The 25,719-nt window shown below is 31.4% G+C and overlaps 1 protein-coding gene across 2 annotated transcripts in view; it reads left to right on the forward strand.

Annotated features, from left to right (window-relative positions):
- LOC113396504 (uncharacterized protein) overlaps window positions 1–23,514 on the forward strand; it is a 67,261-nt gene extending 43,747 nt beyond the window's left edge. Inside the window, exons 6-16 of one of the 2 annotated variants that reach the window (XR_010309328.1) lie at window positions 5,256–5,369; window positions 6,449–6,574; window positions 8,186–8,314; window positions 10,054–10,183; window positions 16,275–16,397; window positions 17,755–17,844; window positions 19,994–20,117; window positions 20,787–20,883; window positions 21,813–21,942; window positions 22,080–22,171; window positions 23,292–23,418. Coding sequence is in view for 1 of the 2 variants with exons in the window: in XM_064216811.1 (XP_064072881.1) it covers window positions 5,256–5,369; window positions 6,449–6,574; window positions 8,186–8,314; window positions 10,054–10,183; window positions 16,275–16,397; window positions 17,755–17,844; window positions 19,994–20,117; window positions 20,787–20,875; window positions 21,813–21,942; window positions 22,080–22,171; window positions 23,292–23,450 (1,306 nt within the window). In the remaining variant the exon portion in view is untranslated. Of the gene's footprint in view, window positions 1–5,255; window positions 5,370–6,448; window positions 6,575–8,185; window positions 8,315–10,053; window positions 10,184–16,274; window positions 16,398–17,754; window positions 17,845–19,993; window positions 20,118–20,786; window positions 20,884–21,812; window positions 21,943–22,079; window positions 22,172–23,291 lie in introns of both variants that reach the window. The other variant, XM_064216811.1, reaches the window with a different exon arrangement.
- Window positions 23,515–25,719: the final 2,205 nt, after the last annotated feature.

The raw sequence follows: 25,719 nt of genomic DNA on the forward strand, positions 1-25,719 counted from the left end.
GTTACTACACCTACAGTGTGATTGTCTGTGCAGTGGTGACCACTTATGATCAGATATTTGCATATCCACCTATAATCAATAATCCGCCTATAATCATAAGAAAGATAAACATATATATGGGGATTGAATAGAAGTCATACTCCTACAGCGCCATCTAGTGGCGAGTTACAGCGAAGTGAATAGCATAAAAAAATTCTCCGTGAAAAATACATATACATATCTGCCAACTCCAGTCTATTGATCTCAAATACATCCCTATACGATGTATTTATATTAATTTAGACAGATACATCGATTGCTTCCTCCATAAATCTTCGAGGCTCAAGAACCGTTAAATGCATTTGTCCCAATGATCTTGACAGCACCACACGCTATCAAACGAAGATAAAAAATGTGAGATTTGTCCTCATAGTGAAGACTGGATAAATATAGAATGTGATTGAATGACACAGTCGGCATTTCCTTATAATTGTTTTATATAAATATACCATAATATATGCCATGAATTTTCTTAATACATAAAACTTTTTTGAGCTTCAAGATTGGCATCTTATTATTGATGGATGGATTTATATTGGCAAAAAAAAACCCATCACTTTCTTGACAGTGACTACGACAGCTGGTTCTCGTTATTATATAATTATGGAATAATGAGTGATATTATTCAATGGTATATATTTTTAAACATTCAGTTCGTCAGAAAAGCAATTCAAAAGTTATTTCGACAGCATAATTTGTTTTTGTCGGCCGTATGAAAAATCCACCAGCAATCCAATGATCAGCTTGCTAATGTATATGTTTGCAAAATAAATAGTTATAATACATAATTATTAAATGGTCTCAATTATAAAATCGGTTGGCATAGAAATAAGCTGGCTTCGATTTTCATTTGATGAACAAAATTAAATATTCAGCTTACTCGCGGACTATTTACTAAAATTAAATTATCTATGAATTCAATTTTAAGGTTGCCCAATATTACATTACTTGCTGTTCAATTAAATTATTTTTGCCGCTTTATTAAAACAGTTCAGCAGTTCAGTTCAATGTATTCTTTAAGCAAACGGAGTAACCGTTTGCTTAAAGAATACATTTTGAAATTTAACAAAACCGCTTAAATTAACTGATCAATTGATTTACGAAAAATGAAGAAAAAGCATATTGCTTCGAATCGCTGAATTCACGCGATTATTTCATAATTATTTGTTAATTATGAAATAATTTAGCTACTTACATTGGGATCAGAGTAATGTATGTGATGTTGTCCAATATTTATTATTATTATTTATTATTATTATGAAACATTTATTCATACGTAAGTTATGCAATACTTGTTAGTAATATATAAAATAAACAATTTGTACTTTTGACTGTCAAAATACATTTTCGACGTAAATGGTTTTTGGGTCTGAGCCAAGAAATGTTGTCGTCGTTGTCCGTTTCATTTTCATCATTTGTCAAAACAAAATTTAAAGCGACTATTAAAGTTTTTTCGCTATGCTTGTTTTCGTAACTTACACTTTTAGATAATTAATTAAATACTTAAGTTTTTCATATATCTTATAATTCGATATTCTTGATTGACTGCGACATATAAGATGGCTTAAATTTTAAAGGATGATAGGATGTTATTTTTATGACCAAGAAACATTGTATTAGAACTTTTCATACATTAACGTTTGAAAAGAATAATTATGACTATATACACGTTTAGTATGTAGTACGCTGAAAATACTTTACTTCTGCAATAAATTACCTACACGAATGAAGAGATGGGCTTTATAAAAATAGTCTAGGTATTATTCGATCTACTATCGATATACATTTGTTATTTGTCGTACATGAATCCGGAAAATGTTGCATTTAAATAGTAGTGTCTACTGGGCGATGACATACTGTACTGTAGTATTAAGAATATGACACATCTAAAATCTATAAAACTGGCTATCCTGGAACCAACGGGTACCAAAACTATGACTCATGACCGGGTCTCAAGAAATTCATATGTGACTCATGTCGTCAGTGTACGAATAAATTATCGCACAGGAAAGATGCTATTTATATTTTACGACAAGTTTTATTTTTTTCGGTAATAAAAATAATCAAAAATATACTTTCCTCTTTACTGACAATTTTGCAGAACTTAATACTTTAACTTTAACAGAATATTATACTTTTCAAACTTATTCACAATTCTTATACTTTTGTCCTTCCTCAAGTCTTTGTACAAGTCCATCTGCGGTACAATTCACTCATCACAGATTGGACCGCCAAATATTAATACTTAAAACCGGAACATAATACGTTCCGGTTTGAAGGGTGAGCCGGCCAGTTAGTACAGGCACAAGAGACATAAAATCTTAGCCCAAGGTTGATGGTACATTTACGATGAACCACCCATTAAACACAAGTGAACCCTTATTTGCATAACCAATAGTATGTTAACACTTGTCATAACTCTTAGGAGATTAGGCGCTGGACCGACGTATTTAATTGCTTTCCAAGGCCGGCGATTGTAGCGCTGCCAAGTTCCAAATTCCGAGCTGTTACGGAGAATATAATTCGAAAGAAAAACATTATAACCTGTAATTTGTCTACCTAGAATTTATATTCAGCCTTTCTGTAGCTAGAAAAAATATTTCTATACCAAAACTATGAAAAACATGGGTACTTTTATTTATTTATATTTTAAAATCAACAGATAAACAATTATGAAATACATTCTATTTAATTTGACAAATTCAAATAAGGCATCTATGTCTGAACTATTTAAATTAAAATCTTTATTTCAGACATCTATCTTTGTGATTAGTCAAAATTAAAATATACTTATTTGAAGAGGACTCTTACAACCGCCTTTGAATCCTCATTTTACAAGATTAAATTATATAATTCAGAGATAAAGAGTACTAAAATTTAGAGACGAATTCGGTTGATTTGGGATGTCAATTCTTCCGGGATGAACCGACAAAAAAGTCAATATTTACTCGTTACAATCAATCAATATTAATTAAATAAATTTAAATAATTGTATTGTAAACGGCATTCAATTAACAATTACAAACTCCTCGCGATTTAAATTAATTAACTGGTAAAAATATCTATCTATTTTTTTTTAATTATAGAAGCAAATAATTCCTTATCAAAAGGAAGAACTCTATTCACTTTGCGGAGATTAAATCTTGGTTTATCAAGTTTATCGTTAATTTAATTTCTAACTGCATCTAAATTTCATTGATTCATTTTTCTATGATTTTTAATTTTGATATTTTGAGTATTATATAAAAAATCTTGAATAGTCTAAAATATAACAACCGTCTTTCATAGATATAAAAATTTGTAATATTTTTCTTGGTTTGTTAGATTTTTGTCTTCCATTCTTATCAATCTGAAGAATTATTGTAAATAATCAGCAATAATTTTTAATTCTAGATAGAAGTATTATATATTTTAGTTCATATAGTGGCACCCTGTGTATCTGATGATGATGATGATCGATGGACAGAGACAGAAATAGAGAGAAAAGAGAGAGAGATCAACTCAAAGTATTTTACTTACTTTGACAGACGGACAGTTTTTCTATAAATTGTTAATGAATTGTTAATTAATGTGATTTAAATGTCACAGTCAAATATCATTAAATCTCAAGAAAAAAAAAAAAACTTTATTCAATCCACAGTCATATCCAATAATAGTCGTGTCGTAGCCGGGTCGTGCAATGTAATATATGTTCAGTCATTGTTTGATTTAGTTACGAATGATGATAGAAAATTTGTCACAAATTTTTAATTGTTAACGCGTTTTAATTGGTTAATAAAAAGCATGACTTGTTTCTTACGTAGATTATACATCATAGTAATATTTTATAATGCAAATCGTATTTGATTATGACTCCGATAAACTATACTCTAATCACAATTTTTTTATCTTGTTATTTGTTTCCCACTGCTGGGCTAAAGGCCTCCTCTCCCTTTGAGGAGAAGGTTTGGAGCATATTCCACCACGCTGCTCCAATGCGGGTTGGCGGAATACACATGTGGCTAAATTTCGTTGAAATTAGACACATGCAGGTTTCCTCACGATGTTTTCCTTCACCGCCGAGCACGAGATGAATTATAAACACAAATTAAGCACATGAAAATTCAGTGGTGCCTGCCTGGGTTTGAACCCGAAATCATCGGTTAAGATGCACGCGTTCTAACCACTGGGCCCTCTCGACCTCAGATTAGTATATCTACATAGTATTAAATAATGTCCCTTTCTGCCGTTTGTATGTTTAGATCTTTTACGCAGCGAATTTTAATACGATTTTCATCAAAAACTGAGTAATTCAAGAGTAAGGTGACACAAGTGTATTTACAATCAGGTGTCCTATTTGCCTGTCCGCCTACCTATATTTAAAAAAAAGCCATATAGTTGATAAAAATGCGTGGAGTTGATGAAGCAACAACTGCTTTCAATTTAGCATAACATGTATGTACAACTTTAATTGGATGTATAATACATGCAAATTATAGTGGATACGAGCCAGCAAGGAACTTAAGACGAATTTTCGTAATGAAATTATCTTTCTTAAATTTATATGTCCCATATAAAAATATCAATCTACACGAACCACGCATTTCGATCATTTTCTTTTAAAGTGTATTCTAAACCGTATATATTGATGTCTTTTTTATCATAAGATCTCTTTTAATAATATTCTATTTATAATTTTTGTGTTCGTGAATTTTAATTGCTTCCCAGGCTGTGTCTGACTTTGAAATCTTACACTATTTTCGGTTAAGATGCAGGTTTTCTATCCACTAAATCATTCTTGGAGCAAGGTATATAACAAACTACAGCAGATATTTTTAACTTTGCCGATTTATAAATACAAATAATTTATTAATAAAATATTATTAAATAAGGCGTATTATTTAACTCGATATTGTATAATATGTAAATGTTAAAAAGCGTGGAGCTAATACTTGTTGAATTTCATTTTTATTAAACAAACATAACTTTGTATTTAAATGATGGTAATGAGTCGTGGTTCTTGTAAATATATACAGTCTGTAAAATGACGTTTTAAAATGCTCGTAAAAGCCTTCCTCAATAAAGTATATTTTGATTTTTGATTTTGACTGAACCATCTTCCGCAAGTGCTTCCATCTCAACACACGATTGAATCCAAATATTTGCACTCATTATAACCGTTTTATTAATTACCGTCATGACTATTTTTATATAATATGTTTTTTATTTTAATCCAGGTATCTCGTTGGATTCAAAAATCTTCTACGCAGCATAGAATGTAAGGGAATTGCATCTGTACTCGGCATAAATTATTTCGCACGCGGTTATCTTCAACCAAGAGCTCATATAAGGTAGAAGTTTGCTTACATTTTTACAGTTAAACTTTTATCATGGGAATCAAATTTATTAATCTTTTTTTTTCTCACATGATGTGAATTTTTAGTTCATAAATCTACACGCTGTATTACTCTGAATGTATTTAATATTATCGCTGTAATCAACATGGATGTATGTATTACGGCAACTTAAGTATTATGTTTGAGATCTTCTTTTTTAGAGTCGATAAAAGATTTATGTAAATGGATGCCTTCATATGTAAACATGAATGTACTTCTAAGTATGGCATAAAGATAATATATGGCATAATAGCGCAAAGCATTACCTCTTTCCATAGACATTAAAAAAGAATGAATTTAAATTTTAAAAAAAGAATGTCATTTTTTTTAAGTACTATAAATAAAATTTAGTATATTGAATTGTATATTTACCATCACTAAAATTGTGTACTGTGTGTATATAAATTAAAAAAAAATCTGCTTTAATAAAACTAATATATTATATTTTATTCTAACTTAAACTTGGTGTTAATGCTTCTTGCAAACACCTCTGAGTAGGTACCAACCACTTAAAAGATATTTTGCCATTACACAACAATTTTTAGTAATTTTGTGTTCAGGCTTGAAGGGTCAATGACCTAGTGTAACTACAAACAGGCACAAGTAACATTACAAATCGATTCCCAAAATTGGCGGTGCATTGGCGATGTAAGGAATGATTAGTATTTCTTAAAGCGCCAATGTCTATGGGCATGTATATGGTGTCCTTCGGTATAATCATCAATTTTATTGAATGTGTAGGTTTCACTACTGAGCGATAAAGCCTGCTGTACATATTATTGGCATATTTTAACTTTGGTAATGTCGTGTATGATAGCGAGTTAAATTAATACTATTACATATAATTTGAGACGAAGAGAAACTTCTTAGTTTTTTGATGAGTACTCTCGATATAATCTTTTTTCTAGCTGTAATTTTACATACAATAGAATCATGTAAAACTACGATTTAAAAATACTTACATAAGTAATGTATATTTTATAAATATAATAATTATCTCATGCTCCACATATGTAATATATATTTCATTAAAGGTACATAAGCCATATGGTGCTGGGTCGAGATCTTCTGGACAATACCCTAAATCTGGTACCATCACTGATACCACTGCACATGGACATCAAGGAGGATAGTCCAGAATACCAAGTTTTGGAGAAGAAGTGAGTAAAAAATTCAAGCAATTACACTAAGTTTTTATTACTAACGGTCTTACTGATAAATATTTCACTACAGAGGCATAAACAAGCTTATATTCATCTCTCTCTGTCAGTAGTACTTTCACAATCGAAGGAATAAGACAGGCATTGTGTGCATCAACATGCAACATTAATTATTAAACGTAATAGATAAAAATGTCCCAATGCTGAAGGTTTAGAGCTTTCTACACCACGTTGCTAGAAATCGGTCTTGGTATATCTCATGCAGGTTTTATCACGTTCTTTACCGCTGAGCACGAGACAAATTATAAGCTAACATTAAGCTCATGAATATTATACGTATTCTAACAATATGGCTAACACGGCTTACATAATCAGCCTGTAAATTTCCTACTGCTGGGCTAAGGCCTCCTCTCCCGTTGAGGAGAAAGTATGGAGCATATTCCACCACGCTGCTCCAATGCGGGTTGGTGGAATACACATGTGGCAGAATTTCGTTGAAATTAGACACATGCAGGTTTCCTCACGATATTTTCCTTCACCGCCGAGCATGAGATGAATTATAAACACAAATTAAGCACATGAAAATTCAGTGGTGCCTGCCTGGGATTGAACCCGAAATCATCGGTTAAGATGCACGCGTTCTAACCACTGGGCCATCTCGGCTTAGAGGATACAATTTCATATACATTATTAATTGCCCATTAAAATTCCTAAATAATATCATTATATAATAATAAACTTAATATCATATTAAACGTATTTAATATGTATTATTAAATAATTAAACCGGAAAAGTTTTTACATTTAAATAACACAAGATAACTCTTTTTCTATGTAAGCGTAGGTAAACGTTAACTGTTAAAAAATTACATAAAAATAATCACACTAGTTTATAAAACTACTAACAGTTAGTAATTTACCAATACAATGTAGTACTCGTAATCGTATTTTCTCACACGTGGAAATGGAACAAACAAACACATTAATTCAAAGCATGGACCAATTTCTGACTATAAATAACCGGATTGAATTCGTTAGCTGCGAGAAATGTAAACTAAACTCGAAGAAATGAACAGTTAAATGTTTTATTGGATAGTTTTGATATTAGAATTGCATTTTGTATATAAAAATCACAAATTAAATACATTGATAATTGACGTCGATATACGTCAACGGGATAGCGTAATTAATTTGCACAGAATTAAATGTTGTGATTGCATTTTAATAATTATATTGCTTTGTCTCTCGTATATCTAAAAGCGTCTTTCAATAATTACATATGCTATGGTCTCCCGCGAAAGTTTGCGTTTATTCAAAAAAATAACGTAAACAAACGTAAACAAAATTAAAGGAAACTCCAATGTTAACTGAACATTTTAATATCAAATATACTATTTGATATTAAAATTTTCATTTAAAAGAGGTTTCAACATGTTGGCATCAAATGCAGATGAGTGACTTACAATGAAATTAACTCAAAACAAAACATGTCAGAAGTTTCGAAAGTCCTAATTAATATTTTGAATAAACGCGATGTTTCGCGGTTGACCTACTAGTATTTTTTAATAACACTAAGGAAAAAAATTAATAATTACCCGTAACCGTTGCTAGGAACCAGCAGATAGTGGATAATAAGCAACAAGGGGGCAGCGTTAGCGAGGCGATAGAATATTTCGACCAGACCGCAACACTTCTAGGGAAGCTGAGAGCTGTCCAGAAACAGCTGCGAGAATATATAAGGTAGTATATTCCAAGCTCATCTAATTCTAAGTCATGCAACATAAGGAGGCATGATATTATGAATGAAATGAATGAAATATACTTTATTGTATATCACAAACAGAAATAAAGAAATACACAGGAAAAAAAGTAAAACAAAGTTAGTAAAATACAAAAACGAAATATAAACAATAATGTTGATTAAGAGTGTTGTACAATGGGCGGACTTATGGCTAATTAGCCATCTCTTCCAGACAACCCAATCTGAGAGAGATTTTTTAAAACCATCAGCGTAGGCGGTGCAGTCATAAACTTACATACAAATACTTATACTTACTACATATATAATATATATCTCTTATTTTATATGATATCAGGACCAGTAACATATCTCACTGAATTTCAATAGGTAATTTGAAAATATATTCGATATTTTTATTTAATAAACAATGATAGTTTGAAACAAGATACTTTAAAGTCTTATTAAATAAAAATATCATATTCATTTTTAATATTATTAAAACTCAGTAGTATAATTATGTTACTTATCCTGAGAATACAGAATTAACTGAGTAAATGTATTAAAATCAACACTTTCTCTCATAGTATACGCCTACAGACGTCGTAAAATTACTCAGGCATTATCTAGTCTCATTGTAAGTGTTAAATAAGATATATTTTATTGATTAAAATCTTTCCTTTGAATTCCTTCTCATTGAATTTCTTCGCAATCGGTTGGAAGTAAACAGTGAGAGTTTTATTCGATACGTGACTGAGCTGGCTCGGCTTTAGCTAATACATCTAGATTAAAGATTATTTAAGTTAGATGTTTTAGATTAAAATATATTTTTTTATATAAATTAAATTAGTTTTTTTTATTCAAACTTTTCGTATTCAGTAACAGCCTGTAAATTTCCCACTGCTGGGCTAAGGCCTCCTCTCCCTTTGAGGAGAAGATTTTGGAGCATATTCCACCACGCTGTTAGAATGCGGATGGTTGGAATACACATGTGGCAGAAATTCATTGAAATTAGACACATGCAGGTTTCCTCACGATCTTTTCCTTTAGCGCCGAGCACGAAATGAATTATAAACACAAATTAAGATCATGAAAATTCAGTGATGCTTGCCTGGGTTTGAACCCGTAATCATAGGTTAAGATGCACACGTTCTAACCACTGGGCCATCTCGTCCATCTCGCCTGTCCTTTTTGCATGTCCAGAACTCATTGTCGATTTGAAAATTGATTAGATAATATTTTTGTTACTCATAATAATATATGTATGTATGGGGTTTGTTATGGAAATTCGTATATATTTTTTTTTCAATCACTGCGACGCCTATTTTTTGAAACGATTAATAATTATTACAAACACATTACGCCAGTAAAAATTCATTGGTGCTCGCCCGGGTATGAAAAATAATTTCCGGTTAAGATTTACGTGCGTGTTTCAACCGCTGGTTAACATTGACACACTTACAATTTTATAATCATCATTTATTTTGTAATCAAGTGACGTCAAAATACGTCACAAATACGTATTATATATTCATTATTACAAAATGAAATTCCATGCTAAAAATTAATAACATTTCACGTGTTAAGTGTCTATTCTACCGTCCAGAATAAAAAGAATAATAATACCACCATTTACCGTTTATACAAAATTGTTATTATTTTCTTTGTTACAATTAAAATTAATTCGACATCTATTTCAAACGTGCTAAAATTAAACAACAGTAATATATTATATTTATAGAGAGGGCGTAACGGAGAGCCTTCGAGAGGCCCGAAGGAGTGAGGCGGTGTGCGCTGGCATCCTGGTTCTAGTCTGCGTAGTCTCACCCATCATCATTGCATTGGTGCGGAATGCGGTTAACACAATTCAGGTAAAAAAACCCCGCTATGTCATAGTTTTACTTCATAAATTCGCTAACGTGTTCAACGTATTATATGACGAACCTTTCCTTTTAATGCAAAACTTATTAAAACCTTATGAAACATAGACCGCAACGGTACGTAACCTAAATAAAGATGTGCGTTTAAAAAAATATATTATAACTATTCCATATTTAAATACATTATTTTCAACAAGCTGTTTGTCCTGAATGCGTACGGATAAAATATTATTTTATTTCGACAATTTTTTAAGGTAAATAAAGATTTATAAGTCATAAAGATATGAAATAAATAAAATATTGAAAGGTTTAAGAATATTAAGGAAATATTAACCAGCAATTGTGTAATTTTTTAATAAAGAAAATGATATTATAATTAAAATGTATAGACTATAACCTAGAAATAATGTAGCTTTCAACAGTGATTTTCCAAGTGAGTACCCCATACGTGTAAAAAACAAATTTTGATCTTTAATAAATTAAGTACAGATTATAAATAATTTTATATAAGATGTACAAAATACTATATTAGTATATTGGATGACTTTTTTTGTTTCGTCTAACAAAAAAAACTAAACCAAGGTACATAGAACTTATACCAGATAATGCCCATAATGGTCAAACAGGAAAACGTCTACCAATTTATGATATACATATAATTGGGTTCAACTATAGCTAAGAAATCATCGAGGCGACACAATAAGTACATTTTTTTTACTAATAACAGCTAAGTCCTTTAAAGACAATAAACACACACACACACAAACATAAACCCACACACACACACGCCAGATTTTTAGACATTATAAAGATTATTAACATCATCTTTGCTAAAGTATTTATAGTATACGTACGTATATATAGTATACGTTTAAATCCGGTCCTGATATGATCACTTGTTTCTCGGTCTTCCCTAACGACACTGAACTCATCCAAAGGTTGCACTTTCTCTTAATTCAGATCCGGTGTCCTTATCTCTGCGAAGGTTACTTGACGATGCATAATTTTGGAAATATCCGCGTAAGTATTAAACAACCACGACCTTAAAGGTTGCATACCAATATGTTATTCAGTATCTCTATAAACACCCAATTAGGACTCAATTTGGAGATGTCGTATTACTCTTTGTAAGAGGCTGGCTTTGAATAGCACTCGGAACTGTGGCGGTTTATATGCATTGATAAAAGTACTAATCTCTGGAAATTATAAGGTTTATAGATAATATTATAGTAAATACTGTAATACTATAACTGAGACCAACCATCCCTGTTTTACCCCAAAAGGGGGTTGATTTCTAAAGATACATTATCAGTACATCTCCACATCACATACAGAGCATACATTTTAAATTTCAAGTCTCTTACTTAAAAAACATAGGACTTTCATACAAACTTCCAAACCGTTTCACTCACATAGGAGTAGAGTTTCGTAAAATTCTCAGCGGATGTCCACACCCTATAAAGAACCGACCTGCCAAATTTCAAGTTAGTAGATGTTATAGTTTCTGAGATTTCGTGTTTAATCAATGAGTGGTATTTCGCTTTTATATATACATGTAGATATAAGTTTATAAAAAAGGTCTTTATAGGATATATTAAGCGCTAGAATAATTTAATATAATATATATATATATATATATATATGTTTTTCTAGTATCACGATTTTTGAAGATGTCAGAAAACATCATGCCGACTGAGAGTTTTACTGGCGTGCTTCGCGTATACCAATAAAGTTATTTGTATTACGATAAAAATGTTTTATGTAGACCTGCGTTTCACTAAACGGCTTAACATACTTTTTGAGGCACGGGACTGCGTACACTCCCGAATCTGGAAGTTCGAAGCTTTCAGAATCCACGCTATTACTAAAAAGATTTCCACAGACCGAATATTTTTTTTCGGCTCGAACCGAACCCAGAACCTCTGGGCCTTATTAACCACTAGACCAACAAGTCAGTCATCATATACTATCGATGAATCTTCATTACATTTTGTAATTGAACTCAGCAGATGTAATGTTTTATTTCTAAAGTTAAAATTTTTTTTATCGTTCCATCAAAGTTGCATCGTTGGAATGGTTTCTTAAAATCAAACACGAATTTCATTTTCATCAAACACCAATTTTTCAATTCAACTTTGATTTATATGTTTAACTTAGCTTTTCACTCTTGACTATAAAGAGAATTCTTGGAATATTTCGTGCAATAATTATCTTAACAGCTTGCAAAATTGTAAACAAACCTGGAGTATAAAATAGTGCAGAGTAACTCCTTAATCATTTATGTTACAATAACTCGTCTCATGGTGATAAATGAAAACATCGTAAATAAACACGTACGTGGTGGATGAGAATCTTCATGTATCCACAAACCGCATTGAAGCCATGGTGCAATAAACTCAAAACCTTCTCAAACGGTAAAATAAAGAGGTGCAAAATATTTTTGCCTTTTTGCCGTCAGTGGAAACCAACCTAAAAACAATACCTCAACAATATTTATTTTCAACTATTATAACACGTCATGAAACGACTGTCCAATAATAACAGTATATACAAAACAACTATACTACACAACAACAACAATAAATATTATGACTACGTTAATTCCAATTTTATAAATAACTGCCGTCCGTGACATAGCACGGGTAAATTTTAACAAGGTACAACTCTCATTTCTCCTTAAATTTCAAACAACCAAAACTCACAAAAAGGAACTAACTATTTTTAATTTCAAATCAATTATACTTATAATTTCGGAGATCTCGTGACGCTTTTATATGCAAAGATTAAATAAAACAAAATATAATTAGAGATCATAAATTGTCCACTGCATTTGATGAATTTGAGTAAATATTATATAGATTTGTGCACGTATTTATGTTTATAATTCAACTAATGTGTGGTGATTAAACAATGCGAAGAAATCTACATTCGGATATAATTCGCTCCCAATAGCCGCACGGTTGAATATGCAAATTGATATACCGTGGAAGATAATGTCTTTGCTTTAATAATTCATCAAAACATAAACATGGATTTATTTGTTTTCATTATAGTTTATAATCATAAATATTATATATTTGAACATGTATGAATCTACCAAGTTGATAATAATCAGTACTTCGAATAGCTGTGATTTTTATGTTTTATTCGGTCTAAATTTGTGAATAGTTTAAATAATGGAAACTTATGGCTTATTTGTTTTTTCTCTCTGGAAAAACGCTTAACGGAGTATGTGGCACTCGCCGGTGCCCAGGACGACCCGAGTACACCGGAATACCCACTAAAAACCGTCTCCCTCTTTTCGGCGAGCACCTCAAGATTACAGTCACGTGCCACCGTGACGACGGTTTAATATCTAATTTTACCTATTATTGTTATTCATGGGATGATTAGTAAAAGCGAGCGCTAAGCCGTTTTCTGGTATTCCATATTTTTCGATTCGAATACTACTTAGAGAAACCGATCATCTGTCAGTCGATCAGCTTACGTTCGAATAAATTTCGATTTTGATTAAAATGCGTAAAAATCGTCCAACTTTGATGAAATATTTTGTGTCGTTAATTGGACCCCAGGATGATTTATGTTATATCAAGTAGTCGGCGCTACGGGGTCCAGATTTTTTTTAATTAAAAAAAAAAACTAAATAATATTCTTATAACACTGACGGGACGGGTTACAAATACTGTCATCTCTTAAGATTTAAGCGAAAATTTTATCTAAAATATTCTAAACGAACCCTCGAATTCTGAGAACCAATTTAACGTTTATAATCTAAATTAAAGTCACGATTCTGTATCCAGGAAATCTCTAACGAAAAAAAAATTAAATTCAACAATTTAATTATTTGTAATTCATCTCGTTTTCTCGCATCGGAAATCATCCTTAAAAGTAACAGTATTTACTATCTGTTAAACATTGTATTCATTTAAGCCAAGCAAGCCTATATAGCGAAATGTCTAATGATGTATTTGGTAGAAAGTGACCACAGACCATACATATATACATATATGCAATTCTTACATTGCATGGATGCATGCATGTATGGTCTGATTCTTAGATTCTCTAGATCTATGAACTATGGACTATGGACTCTCCAATGAGCCGTCAACCTCGGGAATTAATAAATCAAGATGGTGTGCCTTGTTACACTGTCTCACTCACCCTTCAAACCGAAAGGACAATATTCATTTGTTACACCATCAATGCACCACTAATCTTGGTAACTAAGTTACGTTCCTTATGCTTGTAATATTCTCTGTGAATTAAATAAGCAATTCAAATTGCAGTTTGTATAACCAGTTTCAGTTTAAATTCCAATAGAGTGAAAACCATTCGGGGAATCAATTCAAATTTGAAAAAAAAACTTAATAATAATTTTATTGTAGTTCGATTAGATCTTAATTGAACTTTTAATTGTAAACAATGCTACTAAAATAATAAAATAAATGTGAAAACAATACATGTTGTAACGGTATAAGTTTTATTGTTGTGTTCCGGTTAGAAAGGTGAGTGAGCCAGTGTAATCACAGGCACAAGGGACATAACATCTTAGTTCCCAAGGTTGGTGGCGCATAGGTCATGTAAGGAATGGTTAATATTTCTTACAGCGCCTTTGTCTATGGGCGGTGGTGACCACTTATCAAGTGGCCCATATGCTCGTCCGCCAACCAACGCCATAAAAAAAAAGGAATAAAATATTTACATTGCTATGTTCGGTTTGAACCGTGAGTGAGTCAGTATAATAATAATAAAAATAATTTGTTTAGTCAATTAATAAACTGAATAACAGTATAATTATATAAAATATATAAATACAGAGATCAAATAAGTACAAACTAGAGTTACCTGTGACAAGAACATAACTAATTTTAAAACGATTGCAAATGGTTTGGTGAGTAATGTATTTTAAAAAAACAGTTTAACAAATCATTTGCTCATAAATTGACTTATGTACTTTCAAATATGACAAACTTCCTCACTAACTTTTATCCGAACTTCAACACTTGTTTTTGACTTATTAACATAACCTTAAAACATATTTCCATATAACTAACATCAGAAATTACGAAACTTACACACTTTCATCAGCAGCAGAATAGCAGTCGAATAAGTTAAAAATAACAAAAAACAACGATCCTCTAGAAATCTTCTTATAAACATTATATCATGAATAGCACGTGGTCTACCGTTATGCGTAAATTCAAGGTCGGCGCAGAGCGATGACATTACGATATTGTGATTTACACGTCATGAATACCTTATACGAGCTCATCATGACTCAATCGTAAGGAAGGTCATGGCTGTTATCATTTTGCTAACATAATTATATAACTGCAATATAAACAATACCTACAAACGATTCTAGCATACATTTTGCTATCAATGTATAATTATTATGTGTGAACGTTAATGGGTGTGTGTGCGTTAGTGTGCGTACGTGATGACCTTGAAATTTTTAGAATCTTCGTCTTTTTTCTGTTCAGAATGTACACATTTTTTATTTTACGAAGCTTGGTGGCGCATTAGCAATGTAAGGAATATATAACATTTCTCACAGCACCATAGTCTATGGGCGGTGGTGACCACTTACCATTAGGTTGCCCATATCCGCCTACCTATATAAGAAATATATATACATACATATATTCCTATACAACATTCTATGAAACAGGGTGTTATTTTGTATTTATAACAAAATCTTAACGATTAACTAACTGTTTTATCACAGTCTATTCGATTTTATTTTATTTATCATTTATTTCAAACTCTAAATGTAAACATATATATCAAAAACAATGTTAACAACATATTAAAGACATAATATTTATATGCGTAGCTAAGATTACGTAAGTTATGTTTATAACATTTATGTAATTTGACCATCAATAAGCAACGTAATCCTTACATCGTCTAAAGGCTATCAACTTCGGGAACTAAACTGTTACGTTCCTAAAATACTAGTTTAAGCTTCTCGCGTGACCATATGCTTGTAATAACCAGTATGAACTCATTGTAACTTGTGTAATAAACAGTATAAACTCATCATACCAGATCGGCTAAAAGATTATTTTTTTAATTTCAGGTGTACGCCCGTAATCTATCCGAAAAGGCAAGGGAACTGGAGTACGAAAAGGAATTGAGCGATTCGTTGCTTTACCAAATGTTACCGGCAAGCGTTGCAAAGCAATTAAAACAAACTCAACAGGTAAGTTATAACAATCTAGAACTACACAAACATTAGAGTCGAGATGACACAGTAGTTAGAACTCGTACATCTTAACGGATAATTGAGGACTTATTAAATTTGTGTCTCGTGCTCGGCGGTGAAAGAAAACATCGGTTACTTTAATGCCTAACATAAATATTAATTCACCAAAAACAATTTAAATCAACTATAAAAATTATAACTATACTCAATAAATACATGATTGTTTTTGATCTTCGCCAAACTCAAAAGTATCAAAATTGTCAAGTCAACGTATTTTTTATTACTGTTTAATTTTCTGTTAAGTTTAGTCTTTCAAAACTTTCAGTCATCAATCTTAAGTTGAACTCAGAAACTTTGAACGCTTTCCTTTGTCCAATTATTATGGTTTGATTTTCTTTGAAGAAATAAAACATAATACGAAACAAACAAGTAACGTTCAACTTTGTGCAAAATGATTAAATATCAAAGATAATATAGCAAGTTCGACTATTGTTGAAAGTTGAAACGAATTTATCATCAAGCTTGGGAATATTGCTTAGAATTGTAAGGCGAATGGAACTGTGAAAATACAGATTATAAAAAAATATATCAGTTATTCCAGAATAAGAGAATGTATAGAGACTTTAAGCTCTATGTTTTTATACATAGAGCATAAATTTAATTGTTAATGTCATTCAAACTTTTCAATAAATTCCTTTTAATTTGTGAAAATAAGTATGAACTGAAATTAATGTGGGCTCTTCTTATAAGAATATGAATCTATATTCTGAACGGGTATTAGAGTTTAATTGAAGAGATATTTCAATTTTAATTTTATAGCGGTAATACCTTCACCCTTAATACTTCAATATCGTTATTATTTTACAAGATTAAATTAAATTAAAGTAATTCTTATTTTATTATACACTAGCTGTTGCCCGCGGTTTTGCTGGCGTGGAAGTTGAATAGATTTACAGATTAACTTAAAATATTACATTAATTTGAGACCTCTTTTTAATATAACATTGGTGTGTATTTCACCCCTTAGGGTAGAATATCTAGAAACGCTTAAATCTCATTTTTAATTAGTAAAGTTTCATGTTTGTAACTTAAATAATTACGGACTTTCATACAAACTTTCAACCTATATTTTACCCCCCTTAGGGGTAGAATTTCCAACTTCCCTTCCTTAGTAGGGGTCCATTCAATAAAACGATCATACTCACCAAATTTCATGGCCCCAACTCTAATAGTTTGCGTTCGGCGATGATGAATCAGTCAGTCAGGATATGTTATTTTATAAATGAAGATTGTGCATACATATATAATAAATAATATTTTTTCGGAAATGACTTTTAGAAATTGTATTGTTTAGGTACCGGCTGAGTTCTTCGCCTCGGTGACTGTCTACTTCAGTGACATCGTCGGGTTTACGGCCATCGCGGCTGTTTCCACGCCATATCAGGTAAACATAGTTTGTGACTCCATGAATCGAGTATATGTATGTCCAAACAAAAATTATTAATATATAAATTATACATTAATTGAAAATATTTGATTGGTATATTAGTCGTTTTAAGCCGGCGTGAAATAAGAAACGATTATATTTTTGAATTGGTTGAATTAATTGCTCGGGGTTTTTGTTGTAATAATTTATTATCGTTTCTAAATACATACGTAAGTAACTCGTTTTATAATATTGCGTGGTTGTGGTAAAAGCCAAAACATGTGTTAAAGTTATTGCTATTATTATTATTACAGCTTTATTTAATTCCACACGAAATTTTAATACAACACAAAAATGAAAAAAAAAACATAACAATCAGCTTAACCAAAAAAACAATTGGATTTAATTATTAAACAATTCGAGTGCTATTGTGTTGTTGTATGGACCCCCTGTGGGTAAAAGCCTCCTCCAAGGAATTCCACCTTTCTCTATCCCTGGCAGCAACCATCCATTCCTGACCTGCCACCGTCGCTAGCTCGTCTGAGATCAAAGTTACTCCGGGTTTTAAATATAAGTTTAGTTTATTTATGTAAATACCTTTCGATATATGGCTGTATTCAAAGACGAAAATTTAAAAGAGAAAATTAGTAAAAGTAATGGGAGCATAATATATTGAACTTAAGTATATTATGTGCTTGTTTTTTTTTATGAAATAGGTAGACGGACAAATGGGCCACCTGATGGTAAGTGGTCACCACCACACGTAGACTTTGGCACCGTAAGAAATTTTTATCATTCTTTACATAGCCGAGGCACCATCAACATTGGGAACTAAGTTATTATATCCCTTGTAGTTAGACGGGCTCAAAACCCTTCAAACCGGTACACAAAAAATGCAAAGTATTCCTGCTTGTTGATAGAATATATGATGAGTGGGTGGTACCTACCCAGACGGGTCACCACTCATCAGATATTCTATCGCGAAACAACAGTACTCAGTATTGTTGTGTTCCAGTTTGAAGGGTGAGTGAGCCAATTTAACTACAGGCACAAGGGACATAAAATCTTAGTTCCCAAGTTCGGTGTCGCATTTATAATGTAAGGAATGGTTAACATTTCTTACAGCGCCATTGTCACTGGGCAACGGTGACCACTTGCCAACAGGCCCATATGCTCGTCCGCCAAATACCATAAAAAAAGATATAAAACCTTAACGAATACAGTTTAATAGTACACAGTAAATGACCCACGGCTGGGCGTAGGCCTCTTCTTTGATAAGGAAAATGTTAGGAGCACCTACAGCTTTACAGTGAGTTAAGTAACACGAAGCAAAATCCCAATCGTCACATGCAGTTTTCCCACGAAGATTTCCTTCATCACCGAGGACATGTTGAATTATTTAAATTTATTCATACGGATTTGAACGTGGTGTGATGTGATTTATGATAAGATTTTAAAACTTACGCACACGATCTAACTTGTTTTTTATTTTTATTATATATATAATTATATAAAACAACTATAATTATATAATTTCTGCATATAACGTGAGGTTAGTTCTAGAACCTTATCCAGACAAATTATTAGATAAGTGTCAATTAACCTCTTGATGTTAACTTAAATATTATTTATATAAATGTATTTTAGTTCACGTTTACTTCTGAATATATATACAGGGTTATTGGTAATTCGACGTATTCCCGTCAGGAGGTGATAGGGGTGATTATTTGCGATAATTTTAATATATATATGTATGATGCAAAAGTAAACCATTTTTGAGTTATCACGTTTTTTAGATTTTTTCAAAATAAGTCAAAAATGCAACTACAAATTTTACGTCGAATTACCAATAACCCTGTATATATATAGAGAAGAACAACATTGTTTAACCGATCATCCCACCAAACAATGTGTACATAGAATCGAAAATGAATAAAATACATAAAACGTAAATAAAGCCACGTGACGGGTTGTATTTTAAATGTCTTACATATTTCAAAAAATCCTATAGCATTCTAAACTTGCTTTCAGAGATACAAAGTTTTTCTATTATAATATACTAGTATACTAGTAACGACTACTCATCGAACACCTATGACATAAAAAACAATAATAATATAAACAATAAAATAAATAATAAATAAAACAATAATAATAATAATTCTAGGTGATTAGCTTCTTGAACTCCGTGTACAAACTGTTTGATGAACGAATTGAATGCTACGACGTTTACAAGATTGAAACAATTGGAGACTCCTACATGGTGGCCTCAGGATTGCCTGTCAGAAATGGTTGGTTCACGCCTACTTTAGTTTCAGGTGATGAAAACCCGTGGTAAACTAAATTAGTCTTAATTCTGACCCCACTTAGGACTGCTTTCCTATAAGATGGCTACGTGGAAAGTTTTAGTAGAAGGCACTAACTTCTGAACTTCAAAAACTACATCACGAAATTTTAGGTTAAATCTTCAATTTCATTTATTTTAATGATTAACTGGTATTCTACAAAAAAAAAACAAAATTGCTAGGTGTATTAATTAAATTAAGTAAATTTAATCACGATTCTATATTTGACAGTAAAATTAGTCAGGGCTTAGCCTGTAACATTATGTTGAAAATTGTAATATCTTATTAATGACTCAAATGAACGCTATCTTTAAATAATATACATATGCAAAATTGAGGATAATTAATAAAAACCAGAAAATAGACGTTAAATCATTTATATACAGCCTAGATAGACTACCTAATTTAAATTTTGTTTTAAATATTGAAGCTCTTCATATTTTTTAAATAATTCTAAATTTAAAATTTATACAAGACAAGGTATGGACGAGGTTTACACAATAAATATAATATCAATTGTAATATCGCTAATATTTTTTAAAGAAGCTTTTTAATTCCAGTATATACTGAACATATAATATAATATAACCCAAATAATATAACGCTATGTTGCAGGTAACAAACACGCGACAGAAATTGCAAGTATGGCACTTGAATTACTGGAAGCTACGTCAATGTGCCGACTGCCGCACCGGCCCGATCAGGTACTTAGGTAATATTCGTCTCAGTGTCTTTGCTTAGTGCCTAGCTTATATAATACGATAAAATATAAATGAATTATCGCTCAATGTACATACATGTAAACGCATTGCTTTAAAAATGTCAACTTTACAATAGTGGAAAAAGTACGCACTCCATTACTGGATAAAGACCTTCTCTCTTCTAAAAGGGGTTGGATCTTTATGCGACGCTTAAAATTTTCCTCCCTATGATATAATTCCTTTGATGAAGATATTACTTAAAATGATAAATAATGATTCACGTGTTCTAGATAATGAACCTTCTACATAAATCGAATCAAAATATACTTTATTCAAGTAGGCTTTTACAAGCATTTATGAATCGTCATTTAACAAACTATATTTAAGTGAAGCTACCACCGGTTCGGAATGTAGATTCTACCGAGAAGAACCGGCAAGAAACTCAGTAGTTACTCTTTTTCAACATCTAAAAATACAGTCATGTTCGTTAAATACAGTTATATATACTCGTATATGTAATATATCCTGTCTGTCTGCATTAACTCCACGCTTTTTTACCATCTATATAATCTTGTATCGAATAATATGCCTTCTTTAACAATATATTTTTAACAAGTTCTTCGATTTTATGAAACGGAAAAGTTAAAAATATCTGCCATAATACCAAATAAACTGTAATCGAGAGCATTACTCTCCAAGTGACATAATTCGTTGAAGTTTTGTCTGATTAACAACATATACGTACCACATCACGACATAAATGACAAACAATCGTATACTGAAATACGAATATTTCTGTATTTATTTTATTTTTATTGTAAATTGCATGTGCTAATTTATGTAAGATTTGCTTTAAATTGCTTTAACCATGAACTCTATACGCACAACATATAATATTAAATTTATATTAAAATCCACTCTCTTCTTTCTTTGATCTTAGACACTCTGTATGCGAAGTGGTATCCACACCGGTCCATGTGTAGCTGGCATCGTTGGTACCAAGATGCCACGATACTGCCTCTTCGGAGACACAATCAACACTGCCAGCAGGATGGAGAGCACGGGAGAACGTTATAAATTTTATATATTTTAATATACTACGAACTTCTTATAAAATATAGAAATATTTTCTAATATTTCCAAGGAGTACAAATTATGAAATATATTTAAAAAATGTCGTTGTAATTGTACACATTGTCTTTTTCAGCGATGAGGATTCAAATATCAGAAGACGTAAAGCGAGCTCTAGACAAGACTGGACTTTTTATTACGGCGCCAAGAGGGGTAGTTGATGTCAAGGTATGGCCTTCGATCGTGTCACAAGAACCTAACCTAAGTTCTTGATGACTTCATTAAAAATACTTCCAAGTGAAGAGAAAATTTTCCGAAATTTCCATTTTTTATAGTATATTTATGGCGGACGAGCATATGGGTCACCTGATGGTAAGTGGTCACCAACGCCCATAGACAATGACATTGAAAGAAATATTAACCATTCCTTACATTGCCAATGCGCCACCATGTAAGATGTTATGTCCCTTGTGCCAGTACTTATACTGGCTCAAACACCCGGACTACAACGATACTGAGTTATTGTTGTTTGGCGGTAGAATGTCTTATGAGTGGGTGGTACCTACCCAGACGTGCTTGCAAAGCTCTATCACCAAGTAAACTTAGTTCTTGTTTAAATTCAGAACTGATGATAATTGTGAGAGATGACCGTTAATAATGCAGAAGATAAAATATCGCAACAAGATTACGTTTTAGTCTCGAAGCTTGGTCACAATACAATGCGTGTTTTGGTGTGAACGTCCATGCTCTAGATAGGTGGTCAAATGACTTGAATAGTTTATTTATTTCACGTATATTCCGGTCAATGTAGACATTCGGTGACACATAAACTTACAACAAGCTGATATTTGGTAAAATTGTTAAAAATATAATTATTAATAAAATATATTTATATATTAGATAATTTTATTACCTACAATTTTTGTCGAAGGTATTTTTATGATAAAACTTACCATTTTGCTGAAAAGATATATTCTATATTACTATTCTATACAACCTTTATATAGAATTTATCTGGAAAATCCGATATAAAACCACTACGTGTAGTGGTTGTTATATCTAAAAACAGCGTAAAAACCAAACTCACGTTTGTTTTTAAACGCAGCGAAAGATAGTTTCGAGATTGTGAGCTGGTATTAAAAATCTAAACAAAACTTGTGTGTAAAACGAATAAATGAATAAATAAATAAAATTACCCTCAAATGCCATAACGATATTCAAATAATAGTAGGCATATTAAAATAAAATAACAGTATAAATATGTATAAAATCACTTTTTTTTTTAAGTAAATTGTGTATGAAATGTTGTAAGATCTGTTGATTTCAATCAAGATAATTTTTAATCCAGGGAAAAGGCGAAATGACGACTTTTTGGCTGGAAGGTCGGAACGGACCATCGCCGGTGAGACCGACTGCCTCCCTGGACTGCACGCCCAGCTTCCTCACCAGGATCCACTCCAAGGGCCGGAATTCCCCACGATACCAGGCCGACATAAAAAATCACTGAATTGCTTAATTTTTAAAAATAAACGTACTAAATTAAACGGAGAAAAATTCTTGAATTATTTTCCTTTTTTAAATTAGGAACGAACGAAAACACAATTAACCATTATAGGCGCCAGTATGATAAATTACTTAAATCGTCATCGGATCCTTCGTCGCCATTTCGATAAACAGATACCTGTGTCTTATTAATAATAATTAACACTTATTTAAAATATAACCTGTTATTATAAAATATAAGAATCGTATAAAAATAATTAATATCGACGAATCACTTGATATACTGTTCTTAATGATCATAAAATTTACAAAAATAAAAAAAGGTTTGTAAAAAAAGATTTACTAGAAAAATTGGATAATTATCATATATATTTTGATACACAATTAAAATATTATAAGAAATAATCGTAATTAATAAGGTTTTTGTTTAAAATATAGTTTGTAATAAATAAATGACAGATCAAATGATCCTCTTTTGTCTTTCCGTTTTTGTCTTTTAATAATGATTTGTAACGGCCTAACCAATATATCAAAACAAATTTCAATCGGCAATACTATATTGTGTACGTTGCTTACAAAACAACTTTTATCAATATTTGCTTGCTCGTGATTATATTCTTGGATATGTTTTGAACTATACAATATAAGTTATAGTCATTTTGTTAAGTTTAAATGAAAATGTACTAAACTTTTTTACTTTGCTTTTTTAGCTTCGTGCAAACCCGTCTGGGTAAGTACCAGTCATCAGATATTCTGCCGTCAAGCACCAATACTTAGTATTGTTGTGTTCCGGTTTGAACGGTGAGTGAGCCAGTGTAACTACAGGCATATGGCACATAACATCTTAGTTCCCAAGGTTGGTGGCGCATTGGCGAAGTAACAGGATGGTTAATATTTCGAAGAGCGCCATGTCTATGGGCGGTGGTCCGCCTACCTATTACATAGAAAAATACTTTGATGAAATAGTGTTGCATTAATTATTTGAACAACTATTTTTGACGTAAATGATATTTAAGATTCGTTTTGGATTACCATTTTAGTCTGTTTCTGTTGGAGTTTCAGTAAATCAATATCGGGTTGATTCCCAAAACTGGACTCAAAATGAGAAGGCCTGTAATTGATTCATTGCAGTATTCTGTTTTTAATGATTTTAGTTTACTTGTAGTGTGTGGTGTGTTTAGTTTTCAATTAGTGTGTGTGATAGATAATCAAAAACGTCATTACGTAATAAAATTTGGTGGTTTTCTGAATAAACTTTCCTGTGGGATATTCCTATGATTATAAAAGATACTATTCATGTAGGATACTATCGTATTTCCCATCATCTACCGCAAGTTTAACCACAATTCACAGACTTCAATAAGATTAAATTGAATTAAAAAAAATAAAACTTAAGCTCAGTTTCTCTTTTCGAATTATTCTCAGATCAGAGTCCATGTCATAGATAGTTTTTAAAGGTACTTTTACTATTCAATGTAGTGTAATGTTTTTATATTGAATTACAGAAATTTAATTACGAATTTAGATTATGTTATTACAGTGTGCTGCCTCGTTGGTCTATTGGCTAGCTTAGAAGAGTGATCCCGAGATCCTAGGTGCAGGTAACATTCGATAGTCTCTAAAAAAATCTCTTTAGCCTAGAATTTGGAATATTCTTCAAGCACATACAGTGTTAGTTTCTATAAATAGATTTTTTCAACAAAATACACAGATATATAAAACATATTTTTATTGACTTTTTAAGCAACAGAGATAAGAAGATATACTAAACATTACAGATCAAACAGTACAGTATAAATAAAAAATAATATGATAGAAGTTAATTGTATTTTCTAGTCTAGTAATAACAGTTATATTAATATATTTACAAACAATAAGTTATACGAGCAGCTTAAGCCACCTAGACTAGACATCTTAAAATCTAAACATTCAAAACTCAATAATATTTTCCAATATATAATTGTATTATCATTTTTAATTTAATAAAATCTCTACTAATAGTTTAAGTGTATACTTCTATTCTATTCAGTCTTATCCCCTGTGTATACAAAATACTATCAACTATTGAATGGCTGTACTTCAAATAACCAAAGGCTCCATAATGAGCTTAGTTAGCAATAAATAAATTATAAATAAATGTTGAAAAACATCACATACATTACTCTGATCCCAATGTAAGTAGCTAAAGCACTTGTGTTATGGAATATCAGAAGTAACGATGGTATCACAAACACCCAGACCCAAGACAACATAGAAAACTAATGAACTTTTTC

This window comes from Vanessa tameamea, chromosome 13, assembly GCF_037043105.1.
Source record: "Vanessa tameamea isolate UH-Manoa-2023 chromosome 13, ilVanTame1 primary haplotype, whole genome shotgun sequence".
Classification (NCBI taxonomy): Eukaryota; Metazoa; Arthropoda; class Insecta; order Lepidoptera; family Nymphalidae; genus Vanessa; species Vanessa tameamea.